The 11,520-nt window shown below is 39.4% G+C and overlaps 1 protein-coding gene across 1 annotated transcript; it reads left to right on the top strand.

Annotated features, from left to right (window-relative positions):
• The first annotated feature begins 5,501 nt into the window (after positions 1-5,501).
• LOC118769417 (kallikrein-4-like) lies at positions 5,502-11,314 on the top strand. The gene is made up of 4 exons (XM_036516484.1): positions 5,502-5,552; positions 9,366-9,607; positions 9,683-9,789; positions 11,127-11,314. The coding sequence occupies exons 2-4, from the start codon at positions 9,460-9,462 to the stop codon at positions 11,289-11,291; spliced, it is 420 nt and encodes a 139-aa protein (XP_036372377.1). The 5' UTR covers positions 5,502-5,552; positions 9,366-9,459; the 3' UTR covers positions 11,292-11,314.
• The last annotated feature ends 206 nt before the right edge of the window (positions 11,315-11,520 follow it).

Here is an 11,520-nt window from a genome sequence, read left to right as displayed (position 1 = left end):
AAAGTTAAGCACCAGTTATAGTCTAATTTGAGGAGTTTTAAAAGTATGCTCACTCAAATTCAACCAGTTGAGAGTCTAACCATTTGAGATAAGACCTAACTATATCTGTCTTGCCAAGACATGCTTAAACAATCTTTTTATGTGTACATGTTGTATACACAAATATTTGTATCATATTAATGCATTATAAATACTTTTATTTAGCTTTTTAGGGAAAAAAAAATCTATTTCAAGCCAGGAATGTGACACCTGATTATAAAATTGTATAAGGAAATGGGATTCAATCTAGAACAATTCTCTTATGACAGCGGTTTGCAGGAATGCACAGTGTCATAGAAGACAACCATAGAACAGACTGGGTCTTATCCTAATTGCTTGCTTATCGGCTCTCCTCTCAACTGTAGTTTTATTGACATTCAAACTGGCTCTGTGGAAAAGAAATGAGACACTGGGACAGAGCAAAGAAAAGGATAAGACTAAGAGCATAGAATAGAACAGAAAATATCAGATCAGAGCATAGTTTTGAATCCATACAATGCCAAAACATAAAGATGGCATGCTTAGGATATCAAGGAGTAAGGGCTTTAGATCTGTCCTACTGAATAAAATGAACTACTTAGCTTGCGCAAGTTCAGAGTCTTAAATTTAAAGTCTGTGAAGACAGTCTGAATTGAGACTCAAGACTTGCGTAGAATGCTGGAAAGTATGAGATTGTGTTAAATCATATGCACTCTAACTCACTCTGCCAGGGCCAACAGTGATTTAAAAGGTAATACAGAGGGTTAAGGTGGTTATATTTATATAGGAGTTTAGAGCTGCACCACCACTCAGCAATGTCAGATAAACCCCGTCTGATCATCCCAAGACTGGGTCAAGAGTCCAGGCTGTCTAGTCTCTGGAGGCACCGACAACATGCCAATAAAGCTCTTTGTCTCATCTCAAACAATACTACACTGTGATCTTATAGAAACAACCTCTCTGGACTCTCCTCTCTCAGGGTTATTACAGTACACATACATCTTTACTTGGTTAGAAAGCGGAAAGAGGTGCTGATCCAACCCCAGCTTCACTATTGCTCTGAAGAGGGTGCAGGCAAAAGAAAACCCAGAGTACAGAGGTTGGAGAGCGCAAATACCTTTGAATCATGTGAAGATGAAAGCATACCATTCTGCTCTTTAAGTTCATGAGGCCATGACCTCTTTCAGAGAACAATCTGTGCAAAATGTCTGGCTTCAAGAAGAAAGAAATATCAATCGCACTTTGGATCTCTTCAAGCATGCCCAAAGGTTGATCCAGAACTGTAGACTGTTGTCAGATAACTGAGGCTGTGGAGGTTGTTGGTATCATTTACATTACAGCTACATTTATTTATTTGGCAGATGCTTTTATCCAAAGCGACTTACAAGTGAGGCAGAGTACAGCACAAGCAAAACCAGTCCCTTCCTCTGTAATAGGGCTGAGTCAGGAGCCAATATCACCTCTGGAGCCTCCCTTTCACCTTTCCTTCAAGTGCCTTCCAGTCTTTCATAACAAGACCATCCGCCCCCAGAATGAACACCCAGTACTTTATGCCTCTGCTGGCTCCACAATACATATCTAGGTGGAGTGGGAGTGCAGTCTTCTGCCAAAACCCTGCCAAGAAAATGTCCCAGTTGTCCCAGTTACTCTGTGCCTAAACTGCTGTTTCACAGAGTCTCAGACAGTCATTGCATATACTCTGTTTCCCCGCACAAGAGTGGGCAGAGGGGGGCATTTAGCCTAATGTTGTGTTACCATTCCACCCATCAGCTATTCAATGATGGGACCTTTATTGACATTTGTTCCTTTCCTACCCAATCCTAGCAGCAGTGTGCTGTCTTGTTGCCAGTTTGATTTCCAGGTAGGCACCTGCTGTTGTAGCCTTTTGCAAGGTTGATGTCCACTTGAGCTTGCTTACCAAGAGCGGGAAGGGGAGCAGGGTCCGCCAGACTAGGCTCATCAGATAAATGAGGCTTACATTTTTCTAATCGGTGCTTAGCTGGGCTGGCAGGATAAAACTGGCAGCCTGAGGGGAGTAAAAACGAGTACAGTTAGGGTTGGCATCTGACTCCCTGATGGATTACTGGGGGAACAGTCCTGTGATAACACAGTTTTGTCTGTGTCTATGTTGATGTTTTGTGTTTCTGCTGCTTGGGTGCTACCTGGAGATGCAGGACTGGAGGAGCTCAACCACAACCAGGTGCAAAGAAGAATGACAACAAACCCACACCAGGAGAATGAACCAAACTGGGTGGGGAAGACAGGAGCTCCTTCCTCTGGTTTACCCAGTCACTACTCCCCACACAAAACACTGAAAATCACACTCAGGCATCACCTCTTTTTTGCCAATAAGCCCGCTGTAGCTCAGGAGTTTATTGTTTATTGTTTATAGGATCCCCATTAGCCAAGTCGTACAGCCCTGCTATTCTTCCGGGGGTCCGAAAAGTAAAGAATCAAGGAGTCCTCAGGAGCTCAGGAGTCCTCAGCCTCCCTAACCACACACCACCTTTCCAGTCTCCCGCTTCCCCAAAGTTATATTAATGAGACACAGGTGTACCCAGCTGTTCCCAGCTGCAGGCAGCAACTGCAGTCCATTAGTAAAGACCCGTCCCTCATTTATTCCTGAGCATATTTTCATTAGGATTACACAATCATAAAAACTGTCACGTTGTGGACTTGAGGACTTCTGTATAAATTGTGTTTGCTGATACTGTAGACATCATAGAACTTCACCCCCAACCTAAAAAAAATTTAACGATAATTTGCAGAAGTCAAGTCTTTACGTTTAAAGTTTTATATTTCTGAATGAAATGAATCAAGGTGAATGTGATTTTAATTTAAAGCATGCTAATTCAGACTTTAAATACTTTAAATAAACTGTACATTAGGACAAGATTGAGATGCTTAAGTGTTTCTTTACAGTATCCTAGTGGATTGCATTACAATGGCTTATTGTAACCAGCTCAGTTCACAGATCTTAGTAACTTTGAGCTAGTGTAATAGTGACGACCAACTCTGAAATGACACACAATATTTAAAGAACGTTAAGTGTGAATCATCATCTCAACAGCAGTGAGGAAAAGAAATAAAATGTAAAACAAAGTTTCATGCACTAATGAATGTTAAAATGGACCATTTTATATTTAAATATACAAACATTCTTACTTACTGTAACTGTTGACATAGAACAGTGAGATAACGTGGTAACGTGGTAACTGCTAATTGCTCTTGGTTTAGATGAGTTGAGTGTTCTCTGTAGCACAGAGAATATTGAAAATTGAATCATTTCAGGGGCAAGGCAAACATTGAAATAATAATAATTATTATAGAATTATAATTATCACAATGCTGCTCTCCTAGAGAAAGGGACAGGGCCCAGCAGTATGGAAAAGTAGACATGTGATGCCAGCGTTAAGTCCTGAACAGGACATTGCAGTATTACTGCTCTGTTAGTTAAAGAAGTAGGCAGCCAGTGAGACAAGTCATTTCCTTATTAGTGAGTTGCTTATTATATTAGTTAACATGTTATTCAGAAGCACAGATTAAGTAACAGCTTGAAGTGATGTAAAACAATATATTTGAAAGCATTACACGCAATGTATCAACATTCATCTGATAATGCTCACAGAGGGAGTGTCTTCTCTGGGCAGAGAGAAGGCTTTATCTATATCACTGAGGCATACATAACAGCCACAGCTTTTCATAGTAATCATTCCAGACATTTTGAATAATGTTGAAAGGACAGCAGTATATTGCTTCAGTGATCGATCTACAAATTACACAGAAGTGAAAGAGTACCACGTCTGTTCCCAGCTTTATCAGCTCTCTGCTCCATTTCACCGATATTCAAAAATGCCCATTCGAAGATAAGCGATAGAAATGAAGGAGCAGGGTGTGTGAAGAGTTAAAATTTAACATTTAGAGCTAAAGCCAGCCAGTCACTGAAGGACTGGCTGGTAGGGGAGGGGCAAACAGAATATATCAACAGATTAATAAACACAGAGTGTCAACATCTTTTCTTGTGCTGTGAGATATAGTTCTAAAAGAGGTTAAAGCCTGTGTATGAAAGTTAGTTGAATAAGCAGTACATTCATTGATATGGTAATGGAAATAACCCTGCTGTGTTCAAGCATCATGAAAGGCGAAACTAGTCTTTTGCCACCATCAATGTGAATGATGAACCATTAGCTGCATTGAAAAGCTCGAGGAATCTGTTCTATATGTTACCCAAACTGCTGATAGTGATATTCTCTAACAGGGTACCTTTGTGATGCATCAAACAAGAGTATTTATTTATTTATTTCCAGCAAGAACATTCAACTACATGTCTTACTTTTACTGTTAAATAGGCAATCATGGATATGACACCTGTACCGGGACCACTGACTGCATGTTCACTGCCCTTTTAAAGTGAGTTGAGATTTTGTTTCTCATATGTTTTCAACATAATCTGCAACATGTTGCTGTCTTTGAAGCCCTTTGTTTATATATTAAACTGAATTAAGTTTTGCTCTATGGGTAAGTAAGTTAAAAAAAAAATAAAAACAATTTATTCAATACAAAAAGGACACAACGTTTTCAGTTACTGGGATGGGGGTAGTGCCCCTGGAGCCATGACCTATTTACAGTTGTTAGTCTGTTTTCTATTCCTTTCCTATAATTATAGGAAGAAAATACATTGCTTAAGATCTGATCAAAAGGTAGAGGGTTTCAGGTTGAACTGCAAGCACATTTCAAGTATACACTGTGCTAAAACAAGTTTGAAACATAAGGGTTAAAAGGAAGTTTGTCTGGCTGGTCTCAAACAAGAGAAAGCTGCCTGCTGAGCTCAGACAAGCGTGCAACATCATACAGTGGAATTGGAATTGGTTCATTAGACGAGGCTTCCATCCTACATTATGACTTAAATTTAACAAACTAAAGTCTGAATCCCACCAAAAACATGCTCCCCTTGAGGATTGGCGGTATCCATTGCTGCTTTAGATCATGTTTTTGTAATACCTTATTTCAAGGACAACCCTATGGCTACTCTATAAATTAGCAGTGCTTCTATTTATCACTGGTGTTTGGATGTGGTAAGCATAGACCAACCGGATAGCCTCATTTTACAGTAGTACAGTACTTTGTGCCTTTTAAGATAAATGAATATTTTTACTGTGTAAATGAATAATGAAAGTGTAAACTGGTGTGGCTGAAAACACTCAAGACTCATATAGGCCCTGAATAATTGACACTTGTAAAGAGGTTTATACATAGAAAATGTATACATAACAATGCTTTATTTAAAAGCCATACAAATGGATACATTTATAAAATATATTTCCATTCATTCTGAGAAGAATATGTAAATGTTAATTCGTCAGATAGCTCAATTCAGCCAACATTGGTCAGTTTGTGATAAGGAGGAGAGGGTGTGTGACAGGATGTGTGTATAAGTCTGACACTCAGTTAACAGCTCATTAACTCAGTGAAACACTGCAGAGAGAAACTCATCATGAGAATTCTTCTCCTTCTCACCTTGTTGGGGTTGGCAGGTAAGCCTTATTAAGTAGACTCCTAATTAAGGAATATACTTATGATGTCTGAAAGTATAAACAGTGAAATACATGGTGTATCTACTCTTGCTGTTGAATATTTGGCTATCCTCACATGAGGCACCAATTAATGGGGTGAATATAGCATTCCCTCTTCATTCATAACTGAAATTTATATTCGTATCAGGGTACTATCTTAGGAATCTAACCTGACCATTTGAAGAATTTACTGAAATGATTTATTGATCTGAGGGGAGAGGGCGGTAAATCTGTAATCAACTTACTGAGTGATCAAGACAACATGTTTCATAGACACAACATTTTTTTATTGACAAACACAATGTTTACAAAATATAATTATTAGTGTGGTGAATAGGTATTTTTAAAGGTAAAGGGAAGGAGTTACAATATGATAGTGACAATATGCCTGGAATAGAGGGTGCTCCAAATGAGGTAACTCACTCAGGTCACTGTTTTAGCAGTTCAGTAATTTTACGAATCATGAAACAAGTATTATCATCGGATACTGAAGGCCAGTAGCTTTCAAATGACATATAGCTTCATAGGATCCGTAGATGCTAAGCAAAGCTATGAGGTTATTTACTGGACTTTTTTGGATTTTAAGAGTGTGGTATGGGAAGGTACCAGCACTTCCAACAGATTAATAAACTCTAAACGTCAAAATATAATGAATACAGGTTTTAATCGGGATAACCACAACCAGTACAGTACATGAATTGTGAAAAGTTTGTTTTCAATTAAAAAAAAATCCTTTAATTCATCTCATTCAGCAGTGTAGCATAGTGGTTAAGGAGCAGGACTTGTAACTGAAAGGTTGCCGGTTCGATCCCCGCTGGGACACTGCTGCTGTACCCTTGGGCAAGGTACTTAACCCACAGTTGCCTCAGTAAATATCCAGCTGTATGAATGGATATGAATGGATAACATTGTAAAGAACTGTAACCTATGTAAGTCGCTTTGGATAAAAGCGTCTGCCAAATGAATAAATGTAAATGTTTTCCCCTCATTCTCATGCCACACTAGTTTGGTCTACTGGTGGCACCCCGGCGGAACTGTACAAAAGGGTCAGGAGAGGCAGAGCGTGTAAACCCACTGAAGCTACGTACCAGGTCTTTGTCAGTATCGGTGCTCAGTGGTGTGGAGGCTCTCTACTCTCTCGCAAGTGGGTCCTCACCTCTAAACACTGCAATAATCTGTGAGTACTGTGGTGTGGACACTGTGATGCTGTTGTAAATATTGAAGTACTGTGACCTATTCAGCATATGATTTGCTTCACGTCAGTATTAATCAAGGCCAGGTGTTGCCCAAAGCAAAAGCAGCAGTGATAATCTCTGGATTATTCACTTTTCAAAAGATTTCCATCGGATTGGAATGGCAGATATAATATCCAGGTCGGTTACAAAGTGGCATATTGTCATATCTATACAGTAGTTTCCCTCAGAAATAACTACTGTCCTGTCTGAATATTCTGAGCATTGTCAGAATGTGTTTGCAGCCACGTACCAAGGAGCAAATATTACAATAAAGAGATGAATTGAATACAAAAATGTCTAGCTTTTCATTAGCAGAGTAGCTGCTTCAAATTTCAAATGCATTCTTATTCTTGTTAAGCTTTTCATAACTTGTATTAAAAGTACTAACATTTAATATCCGTGCCAGTACCTGTGAAACTGAGGGGGGAGTTTCACCTGTGAACTGGGTTCAGGAAAAGGCTTCTGTCGCAGTGGTGTGTCAGGCAGCATACAGGAAGCAGGTTTTCAGTTCATAGCTTTATTGAGGGGTTGGAGGTTGTGTGGTGTGGCAGTGTGTGTGTGCGAGTGTGTGTGGTTTCTTGCTAGGGAATGAGCAAGAAAAAAGGAATTACGTGAGTATAGGGTTTCCACCTTTGATTTGTGAAAAACCAGCATACTTGCACCAAATTTTTCTTCACCATATTTGCAAATATACTATGTTAACAGTTGTAGGACTCCCTATTGCCCCTCTTACCTATATTTGTCCTGACGCAGACGCACGCCCTGACACAGCTGCACTCACTCTGGACTCCTTTGTCTGCTGCTGTCCCTTTCTACATTAAATAGATTTTTTACTTTAACGTGTAAATATATACTGTCTAATTATAATCTACTATAAAATCTAATCATATGTCCAAAGGTATACTCCCTTTTGAAATGAAAACATGATTAGATGTATTATAATAGATTATAAACAACTATTTAACTTAATGAATTTGGACAACCTAACACTGACATTTCTCATCTCTTTTCCGCACTTACTTTATTGCCACAATCCGTAGATAAGTAGCTGACCGTAAAGCACTCCCTGGTATACACTGCTAAGCTCCGCTATTGCTATCCTGTCTTCCTCTGGTGAACCTTTTTTTGTCATAAAAGTTAAAACCGGGACATAAAAGGCGAAACCGGGACAGGTGGCAACCCTACGTGAGTACTACTGCTAAGGAGGCCGCCACTTTACACTACTGCGCATAAGCGACAAGGCTAACAATGAGATGCAGTTCTGTCCGCGACCGTGTGAGGCTATACCTGTGTACTGTTCTCAGTACATTGCATCACATGGATGCAGAGGGATGGCTGATGGTAGCTAGCTGGACTGATGGTAGAATAATTGTTTCATCTGATATTTGCTCCGCAGCAGTGTAGTCTACTTTAAAAACAATGCGCGATGCTAACGCATTGTCTGCTGCAAATAAACATTTTGTTTCTGTATAAATAATAGAAGAACATGATTGTAATTACAGTGCACACAAAATATACGTTTAACATGGGTACATATCAACCTCCCCTCTCTACGCACAATTGCAACATAACCAGTTTTACAGAAGGCAAGACACTTCCTTTGGCATAGACACACACAACACACAGTCTGTCCCCAGGAGTTTTATGTCCCCAGTTCTTCACCCCACAGGAACTGGTGCAGCACTAAGGTGGGGGAAGTCACTATGTTTTACATTGTCCAAAATCCATGGCCCTGTTGAGGCTCCTACTGGTGGCCAATGGATACGGACAGCTCAGAGGGTAAATGGTGACCTGGGGGCTGTCCTTGGGGGTGCTGCTGATAGGGGGAGCAGCAGGAGGGGTTTGGGCAGTTTTCAGCTGCTTTGTAAACAAAGGGTCTGTGAGAGGTGGAGATGGTGTGTGAATACAGGCAAACAAAGGGGTGGACAAAGCGATGTGGCCCTTTTTAACAACCTGTGTGGCTGTTATTATTACTGCCCATATTATACAGAGATGTAATATCACCAGTCAAAACAGTTTCACTCCTTAAAGATAACAATTAATGTTCATTGGAGCCTTAATCTTTAAATTTAGCATCAATGACATTCATTTTAGACGTATCTGCATCTGTGTGTGTGTGTGTGTGTGTTCGTGTGCACATACATGTATATTTTCATTTTGAAACTGGAAACGTCTGTACTTGGAAGTACTTGGAAGTGTTCATTGAAATAACAAATCAGCTCTGGCAGGAGACACTGTTCTACACGTTGGAAGAAAGTTAATTACTTAGGCAAAGTGTTACCCTTTTCAATAATAATAATCATAAATCATTATTATTAACCTAATAAAATTATTTTGAAAAACAATTTAACAAAGGTTAAGGACAAATGTTTATTGAATTCAGTTCTCAATTAAAAAATGTTAATGATTATATGAAGATTAAAAATATGAAAATTACTTATAAATGCCTAAGCCATCAGATCAATGTTTTTGTTCTGTTTTTTTTTTTTGTTTTTTTGAAATTTTGAAGCTTTTTAAAATGTGTGATTTCCTTTTTCAGCAATCTGAAGGTGTACATTGGTGTTCGTGATCGCGGAACTCTGGACCCGTCCAGGGCCTATACGGGTGTTCCACATCCATACCCTAGCCCTAACATGGACCCTGACCTCATGCTCATCAAGCTGAATAAGGATGCTCCAGCTGGTAGCTCAACTGTTCATCTTCCTACTGACTGCATCAACAACAGGCCTCCAAATGACATACAAACCACAGCCCTTCTCCTTGCTGGCTGGGGAGAAGATGGTAAGACAACTGGAAAAGGCCAATCATATAACATTTCTGAACAGGACTAATCCCTCCTGTCTGTTTTTTCCTCAGAAAACGGAAATTATCCTTTACAACTCCAATGTGTGAGGCTCCAAGGGACTACAAGTTTAGCCGAAGCAGAGTTTTGTGCTGGGAGAGCAGATGAGGGGACAGGTGAAGTAAGTAGTGTTATTTTACTCTCTAAAGGCCTCTGATGAATACAAGTACATTACACTACACTTACTGAGGAGCATTGCTTGCTGCTAATAATGATTGTACCTGTAATGTGCAATTACTCTCAAAATTGCGGCAATAGGTAATGGACATCAGTCACAGACAGCCAGTTTCAATCCAATTAAATATCCCCATTTGTATTTAGACACCTCCAACAATAAAATGCATCTATGGATACAAAGTGAATGAAAATGGCCAGTCAACCATCAACCAGTCAGAGCTATTGATTATGTAACAATAGGAAAAAGAAAAGTATTTGAAGCAGACTTAGATTCTGGAGTGGAAGAATCTTTTTCCGCATCTCCAGTTTTCGGTGTCAGCAGAAATGTCTACCAGTCTGCCGGTCTGTTCTGTTTCAGAATTCTGTAATCAATTTAAATGTAAAATGTACTGTGTGTTTATGTCTTATGTGTGCTTCCCTCACGTCTTTGTATTTACTTACCTCTGATGTGATACCGGGTTTCAGCAATGCAAAATATATAAATAAATAAGCATTACATTTTCTTGGCTTGCTGTAAAGATTTCTCAGTTTTTACTACCTTTTGGCCAAAATTGTTAATTACATGCAGGTGTAACTGCATTTGTGTCTCCGGTCATCACTCACCGCTTCTATGTCTTGTATGTGACTGTATCTATTAGATTATCAGAATCTAGTATAGAGAAGTCTTGCCTTTGCTTAGGTGCAGTGACAGCAGAAATTGATTCATTTTCAGTCAGTGGCAAGAAAATATTCAATACTAAATCCTAGTACTAATGTCAAGCTGGTGTGTCTCAATCCAATTTTATGTTTAAAAAAATTGCACTTGGTGCTAAGCGCACTTGGGCTGTGATTAATCTTTTTTTACCAGCAGAGAGTATGAGAAAAATGCGTTCCCCCTCACTGGCTGATCAGGACACTTTCCACGTTCCCTTTAAAAGAGACTTTACTCCATTCTTGGGCTCATAAATGCAAATAAATGAGTCTTTAGTTTCACCCCCTCCCCCCACCCAAAAAAAAGGAAAACAAACAAAAAGTGCATGAGCCCAAAATCCAGTGTCCGACCACCCCTGCCCCTCATCTTTGTTAATTGTTTGATAAGTTTGCTCCATTTTATTTAATTATATGATCAGTAAACTTTGACTGAATTTAAGTGCACGTGGGGCTGCGAACAGCCAAGAACTTTACAATGACAATTTATTGGATGAGTTCACTGTTACTGTTGCATAGGGGAGTATTGGATTTTACAAGGACTAAAATGCCTCACATTCAGACACATACTGCTGCTTTCTTTCTCTTTCCCAGGCTGACTCTGGAGGAGGTCTGGTCCATACAGGGAGGAACACGGTGTATGGAGTGGTTGTTTCGCACTGTTGGCTTGATCCTAATGGACCAAGTTTGAGAAGCCAGTTTGTAAATGTGTGCCACTTCTTGCAGTGGATCCAAAACGAGATGAATGCACATCCATGAGAAATAAAATGATCAGAGATCACCTGTCAGAGCAAACCCAGTCTCATTCTTCACTGTTCTGAGTTTGCAGACTTTAGAATCTTCATTGTGTGTGTGTGTGTGTGTGTGTTTTTAGCTTGTTTAATTCATGATGGTTTTTAATGTTCACACTAAAGATACATCCTAGTTGTATCAACCCATCCAAAACAAATGTATTAACAAATACAAATTGTGTCAAACAGAATATGTG

Source organism: Megalops cyprinoides, chromosome 22 (genome assembly GCF_013368585.1).
Source record: "Megalops cyprinoides isolate fMegCyp1 chromosome 22, fMegCyp1.pri, whole genome shotgun sequence".
In the NCBI taxonomy this organism is placed as follows: domain Eukaryota; kingdom Metazoa; phylum Chordata; class Actinopteri; order Elopiformes; family Megalopidae; genus Megalops; species Megalops cyprinoides.
This window is presented reverse-complemented; position numbering and strand designations above follow the sequence as displayed.

What these genes read in the sequence shown, in the direction of transcription:
- LOC118769417 (XM_036516484.1), top strand. Translation starts at nt 9,460, where the DNA reads ATGGACCCTGACCTCATGCTCATCAAGCTGAATAAGGATGCTCCAGCT. An exon ending in TGCTGGCTGGGGAGAAGATG is followed by an intron (nt 9,608 to 9,682) that starts GTAAGACAACTG and finishes TTTTTTCCTCAG; the next exon opens with AAAACGGAAATTATCCTTTA. An exon ending in CAGATGAGGGGACAGGTGAA is followed by an intron (nt 9,790 to 11,126) that starts GTAAGTAGTGTT and finishes TCTCTTTCCCAG; the next exon opens with GCTGACTCTGGAGGAGGTCT.